Source organism: Leptinotarsa decemlineata, unplaced genomic scaffold (assembly GCF_025532065.1).
Source record: "Leptinotarsa decemlineata unplaced genomic scaffold, Ldec_3_MD MMD2_tig00002159_RagTag_RagTag, whole genome shotgun sequence".
Classification (NCBI taxonomy): Eukaryota; Metazoa; Arthropoda; class Insecta; order Coleoptera; family Chrysomelidae; genus Leptinotarsa; species Leptinotarsa decemlineata.
Window position 1 is genome coordinate 3,257,810 of NW_027412574.1, and position 24,617 is coordinate 3,282,426.

Below are 24,617 nucleotides of genomic sequence, written 5' to 3' on the forward strand. Positions count from 1 at the left end.
AGGGGACCGTAATAGGACGATAATTTTCCATTGATGTTGGATCCTTTTTTTTTTTAAAATGGGTATAGTTTTTCCAGTTTTTAAATGATTTGGAAAAACACCTACTGTAAATGACATATTAATAAAATGGAAGAAGAACTCTTTTTAATATGAACATAGGTATTTCATCTGGACCTGATATTTTAGTTTATTTAATAGTAAAAACAATTCGTCCTGTGTATAGAACCAAATACATCATGTGCGGAATGAAATCTACTAATTTTACAAATTTACTGTTTGTAGAGCGTATTTGATTCACCAACTTAGTAGGAGTGTTGATAAAAAAAGTATTAAACAAGGAAGAGAGTTCCTGGGTCTTCTATGAGCTGGTCATCCAACCTAATATTTATGTCATTGTATGTTCTATGTTTGTTAATTCAGATGCCACATTCCATGAGGCACGGCTCTCATTAGGGGCTTCATATATCTTATTTCGGAAATATTTTTTCTTTAATTAAGGCTTGGTGTTTTCTCTTTGCCTCTTTATAAACTGGCAGATATGCAGCTTTGATTTGGTTTTTGATGACAATTCTAAGGCTCTTGAATTCATAATTGTGCTGCATATTACCAGTTTTCTTGTACTTCTCGCACACTTAGCTTTCTTTTTGATATTGCAAATAATCTCGGATGTATACCATTTGGAATATTTATGTTTGAATACTTTAAAAACAGGAGCATCTGAATCAATAATATTATATAAGACATCATAGAAATTACTAACAGCTAAATTCACATCATCTACAATTTCGAAGGAAAGACCAATTCGTGGAAAGTAGCGCATTATATAATGCAGGATAATTGACTCGTTTGTAATTATAATTTTTTTGGATTTGGTTATCATTCGAGTTGAAACTAGTTTCGCCTAATCAAAAAATTATTAAAATCAATAATTAGAATATAAGTTGTATATGAAAACTCTGTATACTTCTTTCTCATATATTTTTATTGCTATGGTTATATAAAAAACAAGTATTGTTAAACGTTGACAAGTAAATTTATGTTAGAAATTCATCCTTATGTTTCTTTAAAAGTATATTGATATATTGCAAAAATGTAAAAGATGCCACCTTTCCAAGGTGTGTTTCTTATATAAACATACAGCCTTTGGTACAACTCAATCCCCGGAATTTTTGGCTTGCAAGTTGCTAGGTTTTAAATAAACATATGATAACGTATTTTTCTTTCAACATTTAATATTACATTTGTATAGTACAAAATAAATATCAATATAGCCCAAACAACAATTTGCTATATAAATAATGTAAATGAAGACAAGCAAGAAACAATTCTGAGTTGTACAAAAAACGAAAGGACCAAAGTCAATTAAAATATAAAGGATTATTTTCATGTGAAATTGTATTCCTGATCAATTCAAACATCTACAGATAAAGGTGAACTCTTTACTTCATTCAGAGGTACCGAAACAGAAGACGCAGCTGGTTGAGACCACCCTTTTGCTTCTTCTTGTTGTCTTAGCTTCTCCTCTTCTCGACGTTTATATTCAAGAAGTTCAAAATAATACCTGAAAAAATATTAATATTTATGTAACAAACACTACCTTTAATCTAAAAAGCAAACCTAGGAGTTGTAATCCCAAAAAAAGATGCTAGAAATTCACCAACAGTATCAACTGCAGACAAGGCAGATGATCCTGCTGACCAAGCTCTATACCAAATCCATGGCCCCCACGTTAAAGAAGCCTGAAAAAATCCAAATATTCAGTTTTCTGTAAATGTTTATGGGTTTAGTGAATAAACTGGATGAAAAATTTGATTACTGTGCTGTTTCAACTTTTATTTTATTTAATCAACTTCTTGATAAACTACCTAAGGAAATTTAGCAACATTGTAAATTTTCCTGTTGATTCGATGAGTCGCGGAATCGGTGAAATATAGTGTACATTAGAGGATATTTATTTCTTTTGGGTTTTGCTTGGTGGTGAAATTACCACTGTGTGAATGTCGAAAATTCAAGAAGTGAAATGTTATCGAGTGGTACATTATTATAGTAGTTTTAGTTTCAAAGCATTTTTATTCTTGTATCCTTTTTTTCCATTCCTAATCTAATCCTTATTGGAATAGAATATAGCTTTATTTTCAAGAATGACAATCACATTGAACTTACATATAAGAAAGAGCATCTCACAGTAATCAAAATTTAAAGACAATAGTGTCAGGTACAATAGATTGAATCAATCTAGGAACTTGAAGACAATTATTTGTATGCATTAAAATATTAAAAGCATTTGTATGAATTAAAATATTGAAATAAATAAAACTGGTTTGAAAAAAAATATTGTGTCTTATTCTTCTTGCAGGAAGTCCCCGACATTGTCATTATATTCAGTTTTTTTTTAATTTACCTCTACATGATTATTTGGGGTTCAAACTTTGCTTAAAAATACTTTCAGCCAGACTACTTCCTCCCCAGAAAATGATGCCAAAACGCATCACTGAGTGTAAGCTGGCAAAATAAATGATTCGCTTTGCTCCATCATCCAAATATGTTGATGTTACCTAAATGCATAGCAGATAGATTACATTTTATAGCTGGTTTCCTTTATGTGTTTTTCGAAATATAAGTTTTGGTCAAAGCATACGCCGAGAAATTTCGTGTATTCTGCTAGTGCTATTATCTGTATTTGTATTTGAAATGTCTCAGGGCTTTTTTTTTCATTTCGGAAACAAATATAATTTGTTTTACCTTTGTTTAGTATGAGTTTGTTCATGGTAAACCATTCCTGTGCCTTCTCCACCGTTTTATTTGAGATGTCAACGCAAAAGAAAAACCAGAAATTCAGTCTACATAAAAAACCCACGGTAATTATCAGTCAACTTTCTATCAAATCCATTGAACCAAAGCAATATTACAAAAAAATATAGAAATTTTTCCGAAAGTAAACTTGATGAAATAAAAACTAACTTGATTTCATGTGAAATAATTCGTTACGCATTATCCAACTTCATTTCTGGGGTTCCAAATCATGTCCTAACCAAGCTTGAACTTGATAATAGACACGATTGAAATGTTGGTGAGCTGCTGCACTTGTTGGTGTAATATTTGATAACGGCACAGTCACAGGTTTATTCAGTTTTGTAGACTTGACGTAGTGTGCATAACGAAGATGATCGATACTGACCACAGATTTTGCAGCATTATAGACTGAAAACAATATTTGAATTCCATTCTCAAATAATCTTAGAACCGAACAGTGCTGCTGTAAGTTGATCCAAATTCGGCAGTTTCTCAAATGCATTTAAAAATGTTTTTTCCCTTTTTCAACAAGCGCAGAAATCGTATCAGAGCCACTTAAAGCGTGCAGAAAAAAAATGTGTTTTTTTTTGAACGAGAATACTTATCAAAACTTTTGAAAGAGTATATTTTTGTTTTTACATTTCCTTTGCCGACTTTACACCAAATTTTTGTTGATGAGATAGTGTACGCCCAATTCAAATGACAAGTAAATCAATATCTTCTATTTAAAGTGCAGTTTTTCCAGATTTAGATTCTTCAATTGCTGTTTCAATAATGAGTATACCTGCATCGTCTCTGGCCTGTTTGGTGGTAATATCTACGTTAATAAACTTTATATGACCTTGAGTGATGCTCTAACCGCACGCTCTCCGCCTTCATCTCGAAAACAGCTCTCCGCCTTCATCTCGAAAACAATTAAGCTTATATAAATTTTGTTGAAACAAAAGTTGTAGAGATTTCAAACCTCTATAATATTGAAATGTGAAATGGGCACTGAGTTCAGTAGATGTAAATTTTATTTATAAAAAAATCATTGATAATTGTTCTACATTTATTAAAAATATAGCACCATTGAAAATATGTCCATTTAAAAATAATGTACCATGGTTTGACAATGAAGTAAATATTAAAACTAGGGAAAGAGATAAAGCCTGTAAGTCATTTATTAAATCTTCACCAACTGAAAAAGTACTCAAATGGGATAGCTTTAAAATACACAGAAATGAAGTTGTGAACATGTTAAAAAGAAAATTATTACTGAAGAAAAAATAACAGATATAGAAACAATTCTCAGATGATGTGGTACAATTTGATTATAATGGAGACCTATACACCGTAAAGGAAGAGACATCTTTGGTAGAACATTTCAACAATTATTTTGTTAATAGTATTAACCCGGTAATCGAGAGCATTCATAGTGGTGAAGTGTGGCACAATTGCGATTCTAAATGGCCTCCTAAGGAGAATTACGTGATATTGTTGCTTCATTAGATAATAAATGTAACACACATGAAATCCTAAATGCCAAAATTCTGAAGCAAATCTTTGAAACTGCTGGATATGCCATATTGAATCTTATCAACACTTCACTTCAGACTGGAAAGATCCCAGATCTGCTAAAAATTAGTACCATTATTTCAATTTCAAAGGTAAATAAAACTATCAAAGCTTAGGAACTTAGGCCTATTAATACATTGCCTCCCATTGAGAGTGCACTAGAGTATGCCGTTTAAAATCAATTAGTGAACTTTGTGAATGAAAATGAGATTCTGTTTGATATCAGTCAGGGTTTCGGAAAAAGTACTCTTGTGAATCGTCCACTTAACTATTTCATAAAACAATTAGATGACAACAAGTATGTAATAGCGGTATTTTTAGATTTGAAGAGAGATTTTGAAACAAATGACAGAAATATAATAAAAAAAACTAATCAATAGAGTTTTATGTATGATTTTCACTATATATATATATATATATATATATATATATATATATATATATATATATATATATATATATATATATATATATATATATATATGCTGAACTGGTTTTTCCAGGTATTTGATCCGTGTATGTGATATTATCTTTAATTTCACCTACGTTTCGACAAAATCTCATTTGTCATTATCTAGGTGTGCTGTTACGTGGTCAGAAGTTAGTTGACCCTGCTCGACTCACTTCTTACTATACTGGTAAAATGGTATTCGTTACGTGTTCAGAGATAGAGTGTCCATAAACGCTCTACTACCTACTACTTAAATGTTATTGAGTTTTACCTGAGTTCTTCTTCTTCTTAGTTGACCTCATCTCCCCGTTAAGGTATCGAATGCTAAATCTGAAGTTTTCACGGATAGGATTATGCTGAACTGGTTTTTCCGGGTATTTGATCCGTGTATAATAATAATAATAATGTTTATTTCATAAGATTGAATACATTTACATATAAACAAAAAAAAATGCAGAAATAAACATGGCAAGCCACTGAAGCTCATAGAGCTTGTGTATGACAAAAAAAAATGAAGAAATTAAAATGAAACAATAAATCAAGTTGACACGTTTTGTGTGTGATGTCAATTGAGGGGAAAAATAAATAAAGATATCATGAACATGAATCAGTGAACAAACATTACAAACTAAACTATCAATCATAACATTCATCATTCATACACCATATACGTATAGCAAATGAAAGTCATATATCTTATATTTCATTTACTGTTCTGTTCTTAATGTGGTCCTTGTTCACTGCACTTCTGAAGAGTCGCTGTCTATTCTATAAGGTAAGTCCTTGTTCAGAAAGATTGCGACAGTACAGAATATGGTGAACAATAATGACAGATGTGGATTAGAACATATGAATAAAAGTTCAAATATAAGTATGAAGCTGGTATATATCATGAATTGTGAAATTATTTCCATTTATACTTTAAATAATTACATTATTTTTTGTGAGAACATGTGATTTTTCTTTCTGTATCACTACTTCATTTTTTTTCGTTCCAGTATTTCATTTATCTTACCTATTGTTATATTCGTTAGCCATAATTTCAGTTCTTTTTTAAATCTGTTATCACTTGTAATAGACTTAATTTCGAATGGAACTTCTGCATAGGCAATAGGGCACAAGTATGTGAGAAATCTTTGACTTCGAGATGTACTTACTTTAGGAATTCTTGAGGTTTTATGCTTGAATCTGGTATCGTGCAAGTGATCCACAGACAATAATTTTGTTTCATATTTCCTATGATACATAGCGAGACTTTGAAAATATAGATGTCTACATGTAAAAAATTTAGATTCTGCGAAAAGTTTTTCAGACGGATAGGTATAATCTCTATTGAAAATAATTTTAATGAGAAATTTTTGAGTGACATTTATAACCCTGAGATGATTATCAGTAATACCTCCCCACACAATTATTCCATAGTTGATATGGGACTGTACTAGACTGAAATATAATGTTCGTAGCTGTGCTATGTCGAAAATCTTTTTGAAAAACTTAAATTTGTTCAGTAGAAACCTTATTTTATTCGCAACATATTCTGCGTGCTTACTCCATCTTACATTTTTATCTATTATTATGCCAAGATATTTTATATGTTCTTTCATATTTATAGTCATTGTGTCATTGTCATTATCGATTTGCAACGAGGTATAATTTGGCAATTTGTTGTTGAAATAAGAAAAAGGTACAAAGTGAGTTTTTTTTGTGTTAATTGTCAGCAACCTGCTCTTAAACCAACTGACAATTTTTATAAAATCTCCCTCAACCTTGTCCTTCAATTCATTCCAAGTTTCAGCGCGATATAGTACGGCTGTGTCATCAGCGAAACTAATAATGGTACCTTCTGAATTGACCCTAAACAAATCATTCAAGTAGATATTAAATAGGAGAGGCCCCAATACCGTTCCTTGGGGGACTCCATATTCTATGGTACGGTAAGAACTAAGTGTTTCATTTATTTTAACGCACTGTTTCCTATCAGAGAGATAGCTTTCAAATAATTTCAGCGATGTCCCTCTGAAACCGATGTTTTCCATTACCTTTATTAATTTCTTATGTGAAACCGTATCAAAAGCTTTGGCCAGATCGACAAAAACACAAAGACATGGTTTACCATTATCCATCGAATCGTAAATTTCTCTCATTAGGTGAATCATTGCATCTTGTGTTGAACTGGCCTCTCGGAATCCGTATTGATTGTCAGAGAGTATTTTATATTTTTTCAAATATTTATCTATTCTTACTTTCAATATTTTCTCAAATATTTTAGCTATATGACTGATTAATGATATGGGACGAAAATTAATTACCTCATTTTTATTTCCGGATTTAAATATTGGTTTGATTATCGAAGTTTTAAAGGCTTCTGGAAAACTACCGGTATTCATGGCTCTATTTATAATATGGGTAATTGGTTTAGCTAGGTAATCGACGAATTCTATAAGAGTTTCAGACCTGATGTTATCAAGACCTGGTGATTTACCTTTATTCAGATTATTAATTACATTTTTAACTTCATGTTCATTGGTGTCTTCTAAGAAGAATGAGTTGGATATTGTTTTCTCTACAATTTTGGTTTCTTGCTGACTGATGGATCCGGCCAACTTTGCTCCAATGCTTGAGTAGTGTGATAAAAAATATTCAGCAATTTCCTTATCATTGGTTAGATGTATTCCATCATTGGTTTTGATATTTTTTATTTTATTTAGGTTTGTTGGTTTATCTATCATTTTTACAGCTTGCCAAATTTTGTTTGAATTATTCTTTAGTTTGTTGATTTTATTTATGTAAAATTTTTCTTTGGTTTTTCTTATCACCTCATTGAGTTTATTGCGGTATCGTTTATATTGATTTCTCAAACCGTCGTTATATGGATCAATGCGCAATTGTTCATATAACTTGTTTTTTGTATTTATAGAATTTATTAGACCATTAGTTATCCATTCTTTCCGTTTAATTTGACTTCGTTTGATTGGCATTTTTTCTGTGCTCATTTCGATCATTGTTTTTAGTTTGGTAATAAATTGGGTTGCGAGGTCTTCTACATCTTCCTTTTTATATATGTCTTCCCACGTTTCAGCCGAGACTAGGTTATGAAATTTATTCTTATTCAAATAATATTTAATATTATGCTCTCTGTCATTGTTTATATTTGATTTCGTTTCCGAAGATTTTATCTGGATTACTATTGGATAATGATCGGTAATGCTTGATTGTATTATTACTGGCAAGATATTTACATTCAATTCTTTGTTTTGGACAAATATGTGGTCTAGGCATGATTTCGAAGTTCCGTTGATTCTAGTATACTCATTTATAGCTGATCTGAATCCATATACATTTAGAATATTTAAATAAGATATAGTATCGTCATTATTTTCATCTTTTATATTTATGTTTATATCTCCAATCATAATCTTAAAATCTGCTTTACATTGTTCTTGGTTTTCTAAATACTTACTTAGTGTCTCTATGAAATCGGACGGAGGCAAGGAAGGAGATCTATATAATGCTATTATTTTATACGTTTTAGTGTTTACAGTAACATTTAATTCAATTATTTGGTTGTTATCTTCCAAGGTTTTAATTTCATACGTATAAATATGTTCACTCTTAATATATACAATACACCCATCGTTCTGATTAATTTTACCCTCATTATATATAATATCGTATCCTGGTATGCCAAGATTGAAAAAATTAGTTACTTTCCATGTTTCAGTTAATACAATCAGATCAAAGTTTACATCAAAGTTCTGCAATACAATTTTCAACTCATCAATGTTTCTTGTGATACTTCGAATATTTGTGTGAATTATTCTAAAACCTTCATCTTTTCCTAACATTAAATTGCATTCGTCGAAATTTACTGCTATCTCTGTTGGTAGTTTTTGTGTATCAAATTCCTTGATATATGGGTCCATTTCAATTAGTTTTTCTAGTTAATAATTTTTTGTAAGTGATACAGAAAGACTGATAGACTGATAAATCCTGGTTTGTATAGTACGGATGATATACCTTATATTTACAAATAGAAATAACAACACCAAAACTAATTTGACAGCACGAGTGATCACTATGAGTAGGTAATTATGTGAATTTGATTACAGGAGGCGATAATAAACAAAATAAAATTGTTATATAATGTAAATAAGTATAGGTAAATAATTTAATTTCAGTATAATTTAGTGTTTCTTACTTAGTTGATCTTGTGCGCCGTTTGCCTTCTACCTCCGACTGGCGTGTTACTTTCTTCTTTTCTCCACTATCTGCTGATGACTGGTCCTCGACAACTTTGGGGACATCATTCCCTTCCGTATTTTCATTTCTTGCAAGGTAATTCAAAAAATCTTCAATTTTCTTTAATTCTTCATATGTAAATTGTCTATCATTCACATACAAACTATTTTTCCTGATGACTGCTTTGTAATTGTTCTCCCGCGCTATTTTCAGGTGAGTATGTAATGTTTTTCTCATTTCATAGTCCTCATGAATATAGTCATTTGAAATGAATACTCCTGTGTTTTTCAGCATTTTAGCCTTGGCTAGTATTTCTATCTTCATTTTGTAGTTAACACATTCTACTACAAAAGGACGATTTTTTCCTCTTGCTTGTTTCCCAATTCTGTAGGTATCCCTGATATCAGTGAAGTCGCATTTTATATTCATAGTATCATTAGTAATTCTCAGGAAAGTGTTGATGTCCTCTATTTCGTTATTTTCATCTCTCAATCCGTAGATTACAAGATTAAATTTTTTCAAGTTGCGCTCGGCGATTTTCAATCTCATGTTTAGTTCTTCATTTTGCGATTTCAGTTGGGAATTTTCTACTTTTAGTGTTTTTATTTCGTCTAAAAAATCTTTTTTCAGGTTTTGAATTTCACTGGTAATAAAGTTCTTCATTTCTTTTTTTTCAGCCGCATTGTTTTGAATTAATGTTTGAAGTAATTCAAACAGTTCATTATTAGTTTTCTCCTCTCCTTTGTCTCCACCGCCCATTTCGATTCCAATTATTTTGGTTGATCAACCGTACTACTAAGAATGACTTTTTTCTGTTTAAGGTATTTCCTCGGTTATATTTTAGTATTGTCGTAACTGCAGGTTGCAAACAATTATACTCACTGAATTTGTGTCGGGAATAACAGCATTTAGTTCTTGGCGAAAAGAACGGAATTTTTATGTTAATTTTTCACCTATTAAGCTCAATAAACGAAGACTGTATGTGTGTATGTGATATTATCTTTAATTTCACCGACGTTTCGACAAAATCGAAAAATATAAATATATATATATATATATATATATATATATATATATATATATATATATATATATATATATATATATATATATGATGAGCTGTTTTCTCGGGTTTCGCTCCGTGTTCTGTGTATTTTTTTTCTCCCCATAAGGATTATTTTCACAACGTTTCGGCAAAGTCTCATTTGCCATCTTCTGGTGATGTCTGGTTTTTTCAACTAGACATCAACCAGACATCACCAGAAGATGGCAAATGAGACTTTGCCGAAACGTTGTGAAAATAATCCTTATGGGGAGAAAATACACAGAACACGGAGCGAAACCCGAGAAAACAGCTCATCATACTTTATCCGTGAGAATCTTCGAGTTAACATATATATATATATATATATATATATATATATATATATATATATATATATATATATATATATATATATATATATATATATATATATATATATATATATATATATATATATATATATATATATATATATATATATATATATATATATTGATTAGTTTTTTAATATGGATTTTCATCATGTATCGGCCAGTTCTATTCAATTAGAAATATAATTGTCAGCAAAATGAAAATATAGGGAATTGAGGGCTATGTTCATGAATGGTTTTCAAATTACCTTAAAGGCATAAAATAAAGAGTAAGAATCAATGGCACAATTTCAAATGAAATCTTAAACGATAAAGGAGTACCCCAGGGAAGTGTTTCAGCCCCCTTATTATTCATTACATATTCAAATTATATTAATTTATATGTTAAATGTGAATTTATCAACTTATTTGCAGACGATGTAGTGATATAAGTCTAGACGCTGCTGTACAGAAAATGATTGTAATGCAAAAAGTTGACAAATATATTAAAATTAACAAATTGAAACTGAATATGAGTAAAACTACTGTCATAATGCTCACTTCAAAATAAAAATATAAAAAATCGATATAAAGCGTATAAATATTTCTATTACTTAAGAAGATATAAAAGTGAAAAATACTATAAAATATCTGGGGTTCCAAGTGGACTGCAATCTCACATATGAAAAACATTTTCAATACACACACAAGAAATTAAAAAAAAAAAAAAAATTTTTACTCTGAAATTTCAAAGCATCTGTCATTAAACACAAAGATATTACTTAATAAAACAATTATACATCCACACTTTGATTATTGTGCTTCGATTTTATACTCTTTCAACTTGAACAAACAGGCATAACTACAAAATAGAGGAATGAGAATTATATTGAGAGGAAACCGATATACTTCCATAATTACATTATTACCAACCTTAAATTGGCTTTTGGTATCCCAGAGACTTTTATACCAGACAATGATATTCGTGCATAAAATTTTTAACGATTCAACTGGAACATATCTTAAAAAATCTATATATATATATATATATATATATATATATATATATATATATATATATATATATATACACACATTGGAAAAGTCTAGGGATATTTTTAAAAATGGCAATAATTTTTTTTAGATCGCTTTAGGGAAAAAAAAGTTGACGGGTGATTATTAAACGAATGTAACTTACAACAAAATTTATTAAATGGTCAAAAGTACTGAGTGCGGATATAAGCAAAACTAAAAAAAATATGGCTCTTCTTTGGCACCCCGAAAAAAAATCATAATACAAAAAAAAATTGGAATCAGTACAAAGTATGGCCTCCACGCTGGCTTATTACGGCCCTACATCTATCGTGCATCGACAAAATGAGATTGTCAATGTCTTGTTGAGGTACATTTGCCCATTCAGCGATTAAAAGCTCTCTCAATTGAAACGTTGTGTGAATGTTCCCCATATGCGGAGTAATTCTTCGTTGAAGCATGTCCCACACATGCTCGATGGGATTCAGGTCCGGTAATTGTGCTGGCCATGGCAATACATCAACTCCTTCGTTGGTGCGCCAGTCAGTCACTAGACGCGCGACATGTGGACGAGCATTATCGTGCATTAGGTGGAAGTTTTCACCAACAGCACCAGTAAACGGACGGATGATAGGTAGAAGAATGGTTTCGAGGTACTGTCGAGCTGTGAGGGAGCGATTTCGAAAAACGAGATCGGTTCTGCCGCCGATCATGATTCCGCCCCATAGCATTACTGTATCACCTCTGTATGTGTGGACTTCCTGAACGTGTCTCAAACGTTCATTATTTCCAGGTCGTCTCCACAGTCTTACTCGACGAGAATCTGGATGAAATCCAAATCTGGATTCGTCTGTAAACAAAACTGTGGCCCAATCATTTGCATCCCAGTTTTGATGTTCTTGACACCACTCTAATCTTCTACCGCGATTGCCTCTCGGCAAAGGTGGACATCTAAGTGGCCTTCTGTTGTGGAGATCTGCTTCATGCAGTCGATTTCTGACAGTATCACGACCAATGGTTGCCTGGTGCGTCTGCTGCAACACGTTAACCAACTCAGGTGCTGTGATTGTCGGTTGTCTTTTTGCGGTTAAGACCAAAAATCGGTCTTGAACTGCAGTTGTAGCGCGTTCAAGCGTCACAATACAATGCCTGAAGATACTATTGTACTACTGCAATTTTTTTATAAACAAATGCTGTAAATGGAATGAATAATTGGCCAAGACTTTGAATTTTGGGCTGAATTTTTTTAAATTAATATAGAATAAATAAGGCCAACGTTTTTTCATTGTATCTCAATTAATTTATTAGTTATAATAAGTCAAAACATAAAAAAACCGATGAGAATGATGAAGTAAAGAAGGGAATTTTCGACATTCGATATAAAATATAAATAATTTTTTTCTCAAGAAATAATGGGCAACACTTGGTTATGAAGGCGGAGAAGAAAGTTTGCCATGATAGATTATTTATTTATTGAGTGTCTTAATATGAATAGAGGAGATGATTTATCGAGCATAGCACCCAAGAAATTGGCAAAATAGACACGTGTTTTGGGCTTTTGCCCCATCATCGGTATGATGCAGCCAAGTGCAAAGATGCATGTCAAAAGATGGCTCCGTGCATTTGTACTTTTTTTGACAACCAAGTTCTGCTCTGCCCAACTTTTATGTGTTTTGCAAATGCCAATATTTTCTTATTAACATGAATTTGGTGAGTTTCTTTTATAACCTCATTCATTCATTTGTTGCTTCAATTTTTTATTATTGTAGATATTCTTTTCATTAGTTCGGACTTCCATTGTCTAATATGATACAAGTTGATTTGAAGTCCAAAAAAATCTATGAAAATTAAAAATATTTGCTAAAAAATAACAATTTTATTAAGCAAAAAAATTTAATTACAATGAAATACAAGCAACAATTTAAAAAATTAACTACTAACAAGAAATTAAAATTAAAAGATTCCAAGCCAAGTTACGTTAGTATCCACAATGCCTAGTTCCTTCTCGAGACCTTCCTTTGTATTACAGAACACGAAAGCACATCTACTAGAGTCTTGATGATTTCTCTCTTAGTCGATTGATAGTGGTTGGATTTCTGGTTCAGATACTGCCCGTGTGAGTGGGTTTTCGGTATATATATGTTTCCCATTTAGTGTCAGTCCTCTTCACCAATATGTCCGAGAATGGCAATTCATTGTGGACTTCCTTCTCCATAGTAAAAGTGATAACAGGACTTACGTTGTTGTTGTACTTCAGGAAGGTGTCTAGTTCTGTATTCCCATGGTTCCATATTATGAAGGTGTCATCAAAGTATCTCAAGCAGACTCGGCGCTTCTTGTGGGCTTCTTCAATGGCCAGAGTTTCAAACCACTTCATATATATGTTGACTATAATCGGTGAAAGAGGCGATCCCATTCAGTTGGAAATAGCACTTTTGTACTCAGCATCCTAGTAATTCCATGATAACTTGTATTGGTAAGTTTGTTCTATCTTTCAGGTCCCCATCTTTGGATAGCTTCCTCTGTATGATTTGAAGTGCTTCTTCGACAGGAACATTGGTGTAGATGTAGAGGCTTTCCACGTCGAAACTGATTAGTTGATCCTGCTCTGTGACTTAGATTTCCCCGACAAAATGCCTTGAATTCTTCACAAAAGATGCGTTTTTCCCCACAGTGGTTTTATTATTGGTAGTAAAAATCTGGACAAGTTTTGAGTAGCTGAATCTCTGGAGCTAATAATCGCTCAAACCGACGTAACGTAAGTCCTTCCATCACTTTTACAATGGAGAATGAAGTCCACAACGAATTGCCATTCTTAAACGTATTGGTGAAGAGGACCGACAATAAATGAGAAACATCTGTATACGAAAAACCCACTCACACGGGACAGTACCTGGCCCAGGAATCCAACCATCATCAATCGACTAAGAGAGGAATCATAAAGACTCTGATAGACCGTGCTTTTGGGCTCTGTAATACAAAGGAAGGTCTCGAGAAGGTACTAGGCATCATCAAAAATAACCTTCAACGGAATGGTTACTCCAAAGTGATGGTGGAACAGACTTTGGCTAGAAGACAGCAAGAGCCTCACTTCCCTACATCAGAGGATTGTCGGAAAGGATAAGAAGAATTGGGTCCAAGTGTGACATCAGAACCTGCTTCAAATCAGGAAACACTATCCGTAGGAGCCTCACAAAAACCAGGCCTTCAAACGCAAACTGCGATTCCAAGAGTGTGGAGAATCATACATTGGTGAAACTAAGAGGCCATTGAAAGTTCACATTACCGAGCAAAAGAAACACACACAGCAAGGAGAAACCAGCAAATCAGGAATAGCAAAGCATGTTTGGACTCATCAACATAACATCAAGTGGCTCAAACTGAAATCATCCACAAGGAGAAACACTGGTGTAGGAGAAAGTTCAAAGAAGCCGCATATATATGCCGCATATGAAATATAAAATGGTTCAAAAACAGATAGAAAAAACATGAAATAATGACAGTTAATCAAAATTTGACTGACAATATCAAGTGGGAAAATTCTGAATAATACTAGAATTACTAGACTCTTTGTCATATTTCAGTAGATATGTGTAAATTTTGATGAGACTTTCAATATCAGTTCTTTTATTCATTGAATGTTCTTCGTGATTGATGTGTATTATTTCCAAAAATATTCTTTTAGTTGTATTGATTTTTTTATCTTCAATAGGTGGGTTTACAAAATTAATTTTATGATTCTCCGAATTAACATGTTCTGTTAATGCACGAGAATTAATATTTTTTCTACAGTCGTTTTTATGGAAAGTGATGCGACTACTTAGAGGTCTATATGTTTGTTCTATATATGTTTTAGAACAATCCATACAAGAAATTTTGTATACAAAATTGGATATTTGTTTATTTGAAATTGGAGCTTTCAGTTTACTGAATAATTTAGATATATTAGTGACATTTGTTTTGGAGATTTTGAGATTATCATTTCGAAACACATTAATTGATTTAGGTGTCATTTCTTGAATATATGGAAGCGATTTATATATGAATGAATGTATAACATTGTTGTGTTCAACTTCTTCATTATTTTGAAAGTTTGTTCTTTCACAAAATAAAATTCTGTGTAAAGATTTGGGATAAGAATTTTAGTGAAATTAGACAAACTATTGTTTCGTACATCGGAATGGGTAATTTTAATGATTCTGTTTTTTAATGATTTTATTAAATTAATTGTCATTTCATTTGAATGATAGGAATGGTAATGTATAAATCTATTATATGATGTTGGTTTTCTGTACCATTCAGTGATGATAATATTTTGTTATGATCTCAATAACTTTATATCAAGGAAAGGAATAGAGTTATTTATTTCCTCATCAATAGTGAATTGGATATTGAGATCATGAATTAATTACTGACAAGACCTTGAAGAGTAGATCAAATTGAAGTTGGGGGGATTACTAGCATTATATGTAAATATTTCACTTACTGGATTAATGATTGCCTGTTCTCTACGTGAATCTTGAACTAAATCTTCTTCATCACTGCTATATTCCTCTAAAACTCCATCAGAAAAGTGCAACACCCTTTTGGGAGTTTTAACATTAATGGAAGAAGTTAGTTGTATTTGCCCTTCAACAGGGTTTGAACGTTGAATATCTTCAGGTCGAACCAGAACCATCCTGTGATCTAGTTAATCTTATATTTATATTATACTTTCGAGAAATATATTTATTTATCAAATTTCACCAATATTGAAATGAAAAATTCTGACATGGAACCATAGACGCAGAAGTACTTCTTCTTCTTCTTAATTTTGATCCCAGCTTCCTGTGCTCTATAGAACTCAGAAGACTTTTTTGTCTTCTGTGCTCTAAAAACTAATTCATCTAGTTCAGATGGAGAGTAGATTGCAAGTTCACAAAATTATAATCGTGGAAACCGAAAACTCAGGTCACGTGTTATTGATTAAGAGAATGTATTTTATCGTTATTCAGATGAAGAATTCAAAAGTCATTTCAGGTAATTACATGATTTTCTATCACATATTACACTGTAAATTTTAAAAATCTCATGTCTAATTGCACACTTAGATTTACTTGATTATGTGTAAGTAATTATTCCATTGATTACTTATGAGATTGAATAACGAAATAAGTTAAGAAATTAGAAATGAATTACGAATGCCAGATAACATTTATGTCATATTTCAAAAATTGCGCTGAAATATTCTCAACGTCCACTTCGACGTACCTTTTGAGAAAGGTCGTTGCAAGCTTGCCTTGAGTGAAAGTAATGACGTTATGAGTGACGTTTTCGAGGCGATCACAATGACCGTGTTCATTATGCTAAACGGTTATAGGAGCAATTTGATCGTTGTGAGCGTTAGTGGAACGCACGGAAAGTCAGCATGTGAAGGACATGTCCAAGTCAATTATCAATGGACGATTCCAGTACCCCTATTCAGTGTTGCCACTATAAAATTTTCGGGTCTAAATCAACTGACATTTTCTAGACCTTTTTTGGAATAATTCAAAGTCGGAACAGATAGAATTTTTAATTTTATAGATTTCTGGATTTTCCCGGATATATGAATCGAATTATTGAAGTTGATATGGACAAAAATAAAAAATCCTAAAGAATTTTAAGTTTGTACGTTGTTTAATAGTTGTAATTCTATCATTTTACAGTCCCATGTCATATACCATATGAAATTTTATTGTTGTATTCACTTGTTTATTGTATTCAGTAGAACAGGATCGTTCTGATAGAAAAAGTCTAACCATCTTTGGAGTTCTGCAACTGAATGGCCTTCAATCAATAAATTGTCTTTCAATAGGGCACCTGGAACATCCTCTGGTAATAATAATGGTATGGAAAAAGAAATCATACGACACCTACAGAATATACTATCAATCAAAACGTAACTACTCGACAAAACAAAGGAACACTGAAATGTTATGTTTGTGACAACAGGTAAACATATATAGGTGACAGGTTTCAAACAATTGAACAACCTAAAAAGTAAAGTTCCCTAGTATTTTTTATTTTTGTTCATATCAAATTTAATACTTTGATTCATATATCCGGAAACATCCAGGAATCTATAAAGGTAAAAATTGTATCTGTTTTGACTTATGATTGATGATGATTATAAAGTATATATCCATGGTGACTGCCTGCATCACTAGAGTACAACTCCATATTTCTAGACGGGTCTCTAACAAACTATTCTTGATATGCATGTAGTTTGCTAACCCCTCAGAGTAACAAAATACAATAGAGAGGCCTTTTCCATCCTTACTTTGAAGGCAGCATAACTTTGTTTGTTTACGGGAAGTAAGTTAGTATATATTCATAAAATAAATCATTTCAGGTGAAAATGTATTCTGTTCAAATAGTTCCTACACGAAATCTGATTCATTATTAATGATGATGGAAATCAGTTTTTCGACCACCTACTAGATTTTTATTTATGTATGACTTTATAATAAAGCGCGTGGTTTACTGGGTTAAAATTAAATTATTTCATATGAACTAATTCACAACAATGATAAATGTTAATTTCAAAAGTAATGAACTTTGCTTCATATAATAATATCAAACCTCAATCGTAATTATAAATATTCATGATTTCTAATCGAAAATTCTTTATATCGGACCTCACAAACCGTACCGCTTGTTCATCAAATCAGAGAATAAATCATAAATTTCTTCATCTGATTTAATGAAGCAAAGTTCACTACTTTTAAAATTAACATTTATCATTGTTATGAATTAGTTCATTTGCAATAATTTAATTTTAACCCAGTAAGCCACTCGCTCTATTATAAAGTCATACATAAATAAACATCTAGTAGATGGTAGAAAAACTGGCCTCATTTCCATAATCATTAATGAAAATCAGATTTTCTGTAGGAACTATTTAAACAGAGTACATTTTCACCTGAAATTATTTATTTTATAAATATATAATATCCCTCCGATTATCAACTAAACCAACCGCCACTGTTTTATGGTCCGACTTACTTGAAATGTAAACAAACTCTACATAACCCCTCATTACCCGCCACCCCCCCTCGCCCACAAATTGTATAGAAAAGGATAGTATGATACTCGCTTCAAAATACATGTATTATATTGGTATAGGCATGGCAACTTATTATTACTCTGAGACTTACCCACATTAGCACAGACACTGAACTCGTCAAGTTAGTGTCCAGCAAATTTATCCTTCACAGTTCTTCTCTCTTGAATGTACGCATCGCTATGTGGTATGTGAAAGTCACGTGACAATCATCCATTCTTTACGTCTATGATGTGCTTATGTGATTATATTTATATTTTTGTTTGTGATTTGTTGTGTGTTGTGTTTACAAATTTTACCATTTTCTAATATTGTTTGTATATTGTTCTTGTCGATAAATGTTGATTTCAAACATTTCATTCAGGGTTCATATTGTTGATTACTATAAATAAAAAATGTATTGTAATTTCCAGAGGAGATATGAAGTGCTTTAATATTCAAGCAACTGAAAAAATGTAAAGAGAATACAATGTGTCATGTTCAGCTTCGTACAAATGTTAGTTACTTTCCTGTTTCTGGAAATTTTTTCCTTCATTCAGATTTCTGCTCAAGGTATGTTATCTAATTTATATTAAATATCTGGAATTGTTTTCACAGAGTCGCCAATTTAAAAGAGTTTTATTTTTGACTCTTTGGATATCTTAAATAAATAGCTATTTTTAAATTAATGTCTTAAGAACTGCTCAGCGAAGTCGTTGATTGATATTAGGTCTGAACTGTTCGAAGTATGGTCCCTGTTTACATACAGTCGAGTTAAATATATATACATACATATGATTACTGGAGTACGGTATTTAACATCTTTTCCTTTTACATAAGTGTTTTGATCTAGAACATTTTTCTGCGTCCTCTATTGCACTGACTCATAAGGTAGTGCAAACACCCCTATTGGTAGAGTTCACACTTCACAAAACTTTGAGATATGTTAAAGTTTTCTACTTTAAACAAGGTACAAGGTACTTCTTATCTTCGTTACGGCAACCACCATAGCTTACCATTCATACAAAATATTGAACATACATATAACAAGCAATAGGCTGATCAGCTTGAAATCCCAAAATTAAACTCGTTACTCATGAAAAATTCTGATTCAAAACTAAAAGTATTCAATGAAGGGCCTATGACTGTCAGAGCTGATGAAAATTATGACATGTTTAGAAAAAAACACCTTTCTGACAAGGTTTACTATAGACATAATGTTACAATGAATAACAAAAGGCCTGAATCATAATAATCAACTCTTGCCATTTCTCTCAATATTAGAGCTTAGGTATACTTTAAAATTTCATTTATACTTAGGTATGTGAAGTCCTCCTATACTTTATAACTTTATATTATTTACATTGTAACATTTTATAATGAGTATTTAACATTTTTTTTACTTCCATTGTAGCATATAGCTGAGTTACAGAAATGGTTGTAAACAAGATTTTTTCTCTCAAGACAATTAACATATATCTAATAAATCTTAAACGGTGTGCCCGACTCAAAATCAAAAGATTGTGAATTCAAATACCCCTTCAATCATCTATGTTTTTCGCAGGAGTTTATTTAACTGAAGGTGGATTGATTCTGCTAAGTTGCATGTCTGATACAATTGGGAATAGTGTGGATGCTCCTAAGGTTGTTCGGGGACTTATTAACATAATACACTCATGGTAGCCTTAGTAGTTGATGTTATAGATACCAAAAAAACTCAAGCAGTGTTACTGTTAAAATCTGTTTTTCCGTTAACCAGCTCTCGCCCCCCTACGAATGCCAACTCTCAAAAGTCGAAACTTGTGCTAGCTAAGGACTAACGAGGTCTTACCTTTTAACGTGTGATTCCTAACACGGGTTGGACGATAGGAAACCAAAATCGATCGACCGGCCTTGCGATTGGAACCAGCGGTTCACACAGCGGTCAATTGAATGAGTGGAGCAAACCACCCATGTCAACTCACCAGGCTACCGTTCTACCCTGTTACTAGTTCTTGTTGGAGTAACTCAAGATGGATCTGGTCCTCTAATTCCATTCATATTTCCATATAAAAGGATTAGGCTTGATTTTCATGAATAATTGTAGTTTACTTATGTTTGATAAATTGGTTAAGGCTTTCGGGACCGAGGTTTTTGGTGTTACTATCTTCATTCCGGTTTGAAGGCCGTCGTAGTTTGGAACTGCATCCTGGCTTCTTCAGAGGTTTATTCATCTTGATGGTTCACCGATGACTGGTGATTTCTAGTTCGTAGGTTGTATTTATGTTGACTCAGGTAGTCCGTCTCTCTTGTTGATGCGTTGCTACTGGCCGAAGTGTTATTACCTGTTCATTACATAACATTGCATTGCGCTGATGCCACTTTAGCATCTTTTAGTGTGGGATTACAAATCCAGTTAAGTTTTACCGCCTCCTCTTTTCTATTGTAGTTTTCCGTATGTTTATGGATTTCTATGGCTTCCCGTTCAAGCCGACTGTAGTATCCATGATTGGGGGCAAGTAGTTTCACATCTTCAAACAGTATCGTGTGATCTCCTTCACTAAGCTTGTGTTCCGCTACTGCCAATTCAACTATTTGACCTAATCTGCAGTTTCTCCGATGTTCATTCAGCCTTGTACCAATGGATTTTTGGGTGGTAACAATATAAACTTTTCCGCAGATGCATTGTACACGATATACCCCCACAGCTGATCTCTTTTGTCTTTCGCAGATCTCAGGCTTTGTTGTATTTTTCTGGTGGGTTCAAACACTGTTTATATTTTATGCTTTCCTAAGATTTTGTTTGTTAAAACTTTACACCTATTTCAATATATTTTTTGGGCACTGAAATACAAAAATGCATAGTTCTTTAATAATTGATTGAAGAAAAAAAATGTATTCATTAATGTATAAATCTTAATATGCACTACTAAAAATGTTAATTTATAACAATACATTTTCTTTCCATTGAGAAAGTTATGCCTAAATCCATTGTTAACATTGATAGTTAATGATTTAAATAAAGCCATATACATAAAACGTGTTTTATGTATTGGTGTAATTCAACTAAAAAAATTCAACTAACAATTTTTTGAAGTGATTAATTGATTTGCTACATTTAATGAATACAATACATTATGAAATGAAAAATGCGCTGTTCTTCTAAAATGCGTTTCACCCTCATATAAATTCATGTCAACTTAGTTGGAGTGGTCATGAATCTCATAGTGTAAACAATGAATTGGTTGAAGTAAGTGTGGGGAGTTTTCCAGTTATTATTTTGAAAATGAAAATCATGGAAAAGTAGAATAGCCTATTTTTACGGTAATGTGAAACATTACCCTTAAGGGAGTATTATGTGTTGCATTTTAGCAATACTCCATGCATCTATTCTGCAATTTCTGAAGTGTACCCAAGCAACTAGCATCAAAACGACTGATTGAGGTAGGACATAATTCAAAATGAGGCCTAATCAATATATTAGGCACAACCATACCTAACTGGAGGTTTAGTTCGTAATTCTCTATGAAATATGAAATGTCTGGTTTTTCATTTGTAAAAATAACTATTTGTGTAGTAAAAAAAATTAAACCTCATAAATTGCTGACGACTTCTCTCTTCGATGTACTGAGTGTAAACTATCTTCCAACACTTTTGTTAAACATAAATATTAACTGATCTTTCTTTTTTTATACTATATTATATGCTATATAAAAGTATGTATGTTATCCTGTGTATTTTTTCGTTGTTCCAACTGGAAGTTCTTTTGAATACTCTTTTTTCTAATATATTTTGCAGTTGTCTCTCTTAGCTATTTTCCTTAGATTTGATTCTCATTATTCCCACACAGATTTTCAACTGATTTATCTAGTAAATTATTGCTGTTATGTTAGTGGTCTAAAAAGTAATTCTTCACTGACTAAAGAACCTATTTATAAATGGTATCGCACCAAAAGATATAGATTGAACGAATCTTCTGAATTGCTTTCCCATAGCTTGAGCAGTCTACAGTCTTATGCATTACCCCATTCATCATCTTTAGTTTTGGTTGTCTTTATTTTTGTCATTTGTATAGATTATTTCTATACTATTTTCTTTGTTGTACCTACTGATGTCTTATATGTAAAATGTAAAAGGATACATTTGCCTATAAAACATTAATGTAGAATGGTGAAATCTGTGGAAAATGTATAAATAAATATTGAAATTGAATATTGACTATTACATACTGTATCTAAAGCTTAACAGCGAGCTTCACAGTGATCAAAACAACTTTACTAAAGGCAAATGAAATGACATTTTGACATCTCTACTCACCCTCCTACAGTATAAACCACACATGTACACATATTCGTAATCGATCTTCAATAGGAGTGTTTGTCCCTCCAGCGGGTGTTGTTTAAATACCCCTACTGGAAGGTGAGAGCCGTAAATGAAGCCTCATCCTAAGATGTGTGTATCTGTGCACACTCAATGTCACTAACGGAACAAGATTCCCGGTGCCCTCTCGTCGTAGAAAGCCTTGTCACAGTATCCCAAAGTATTAAAAAATAGTAGAAAAATAAACAATATACAAAATTAAGAACAGAAATATTCAGATAGGTTTGTAGAAAAAGAGAACTGAAAATGATGTCGACTGAACTATAAAAAAAAGAATATAGATATTATACAAAAGTCATTTTTTGTGGAGGAAAATCAGTTTTTGATTGACTTTTTTTGGGTATTTTCACCTTTCACAAAACTCCTTTGACATCTGTTAGTTATTTAGCTATTCTTTTGACAGGCAAAATTATTGAATACGACAAATTACTGATGAATAGAATATTTATGTTTGTGAAAAATACTTTGATTTATCGGGGTAGAATAAAAAATTTGCCTTTTCTATACCTGTATAAAGTTCTCCATTAAAATTTTCATATTTTTCAGATCGCGGAAGGTGAAAACACCCAAAAAAAGGTCGATAAAAAAAAAAATGGATATAATATCGGTAATATACAAAATAGCATAATAATGAAAATAATGTCAAACCAAGTATTTTCTTGATATCATATTCTCTTTACCTATTTTATACTTTTCACATATCTACTCCATCACCAGTTGCCCCTTACTAAGAATCTTGCCTTTCAGTATGCAAAATGTTTATTAAGATAAACTGCATCTTGAAATGGAAGATAAAATATTAGAGAAGAAGATTTTGAAAAAGTCTGGAAGCACAGTTATTTGATTTTTAATGTATATATTTGTATATAGAACTCTTAGTTTAGTTGATATTGTTCAAATTAAAATTACTATATATAAAGGGTAACATTGCAGAGTAAATCTATTAATTTTTTCGTTTTTTAATTGTATATAATACAAATTATTCTGATTTCAGGAAATGTATCAATAAACAGCCCGTTATTACTATACTCAACAGCCAAAGATATTCGTTTAGTGAATTCTAATCGAGCAGTCAACAGAGGAAAATCAGTTATCATTGTAAAAAATTATACATATATAGCAGCTATAGACTACCATTATGAATTGAGAAAGATCTTTTGGACTGATCATGAAAGCCAAGCCATTTTCAGCATTGATTATGATGAGGGAACGACAAAGAACAAGGTATGAACAATGTGTTTCACAAATCAAAATAATCATTTCCTTAGTTCATTTGAAATAATTATCTTCAAAAGACATTTTTATTTGAAGAACCGTGTACTTTGAGAAAAAGATCTAGAGATTATTTTTCCAAACTAATTTGACCCAAGGTTCTCAACATCATAAGGATTTTTCTGCTGTGCTTGTTGTGTAACTACAAAAAAATATATATAAAATTGATGGTGTGATGGTATTCAGCGCATGAGAGGATTATTTGTTCAGAAGTGTTGATAAACCAATTTTTCCTCATGTGTTGTTAGTTTCCCAAAAAAACAGTTTTCATAAAAATATGTTGACCTCCATTTTTGAATATATTCTTGAGATAACCAAAGTCAGTAAAAATTCATGAAGGGTAAATTTGCATGTTACACTAAGGACTGAAAAATATTACACTTTACGCAACATTGGCAATTGATATAAATTCCTCTGAAGAACTCCATAGCAACTGAAAAATTCAGCAAATGGTGT

General features: G+C 31.9%; 2 protein-coding genes across 2 annotated transcripts in view; one reads left to right on the top strand and one right to left on the bottom strand.

Annotated features, from left to right (window-relative positions):
• Window positions 1–1,214: 1,214 nt before the first annotated feature.
• Window positions 1,215–16,264, bottom strand: LOC111507479 (protein FAM177A1). Its single transcript, XM_023162780.2, has 3 exons — window positions 15,954–16,264; window positions 1,618–1,739; window positions 1,215–1,561 (listed from the first exon to the last, which is right to left on the bottom strand). Exons 1-3 carry the CDS (start codon window positions 16,143–16,145, stop codon window positions 1,411–1,413), a joined length of 465 nt encoding a protein of 154 aa, XP_023018548.2. The 5' UTR covers window positions 16,146–16,264; the 3' UTR covers window positions 1,215–1,410.
• Window positions 16,265–18,788: 2,524 nt separating this feature from the next.
• arr (low-density lipoprotein receptor-related protein 6) overlaps window positions 18,789–24,617 on the top strand; it is a 46,579-nt gene continuing 40,750 nt past the window's right edge. Inside the window, exons 1-2 of the mRNA XM_074177073.1 lie at window positions 18,789–19,103; window positions 23,884–24,113. Of these exons, the coding sequence (XP_074033174.1) occupies window positions 19,028–19,103; window positions 23,884–24,113 (306 nt within the window). The 5' untranslated portion in view covers window positions 18,789–19,027. The remainder of the gene's footprint in view (window positions 19,104–23,883; window positions 24,114–24,617) is intronic.

Coding starts and splice junctions, on each gene's coding strand:
- LOC111507479 (XM_023162780.2), bottom strand. CDS start 16,145: ATGGTTCTGGTTCGACCTGAAGATATTCAACGTTCAAACCCTGTTGAA. Junction 1,740..15,953: donor AACAGGCAATCATTAATCCA/GTAAGTGAAATA, acceptor GGATTTTTTCAG/GCTTCTTTAACGTGGGGGCC. Junction 1,562..1,617: donor TTTGGGATTACAACTCCTAG/GTTTGCTTTTTA, acceptor ATATTTTTTCAG/GTATTATTTTGAACTTCTTG.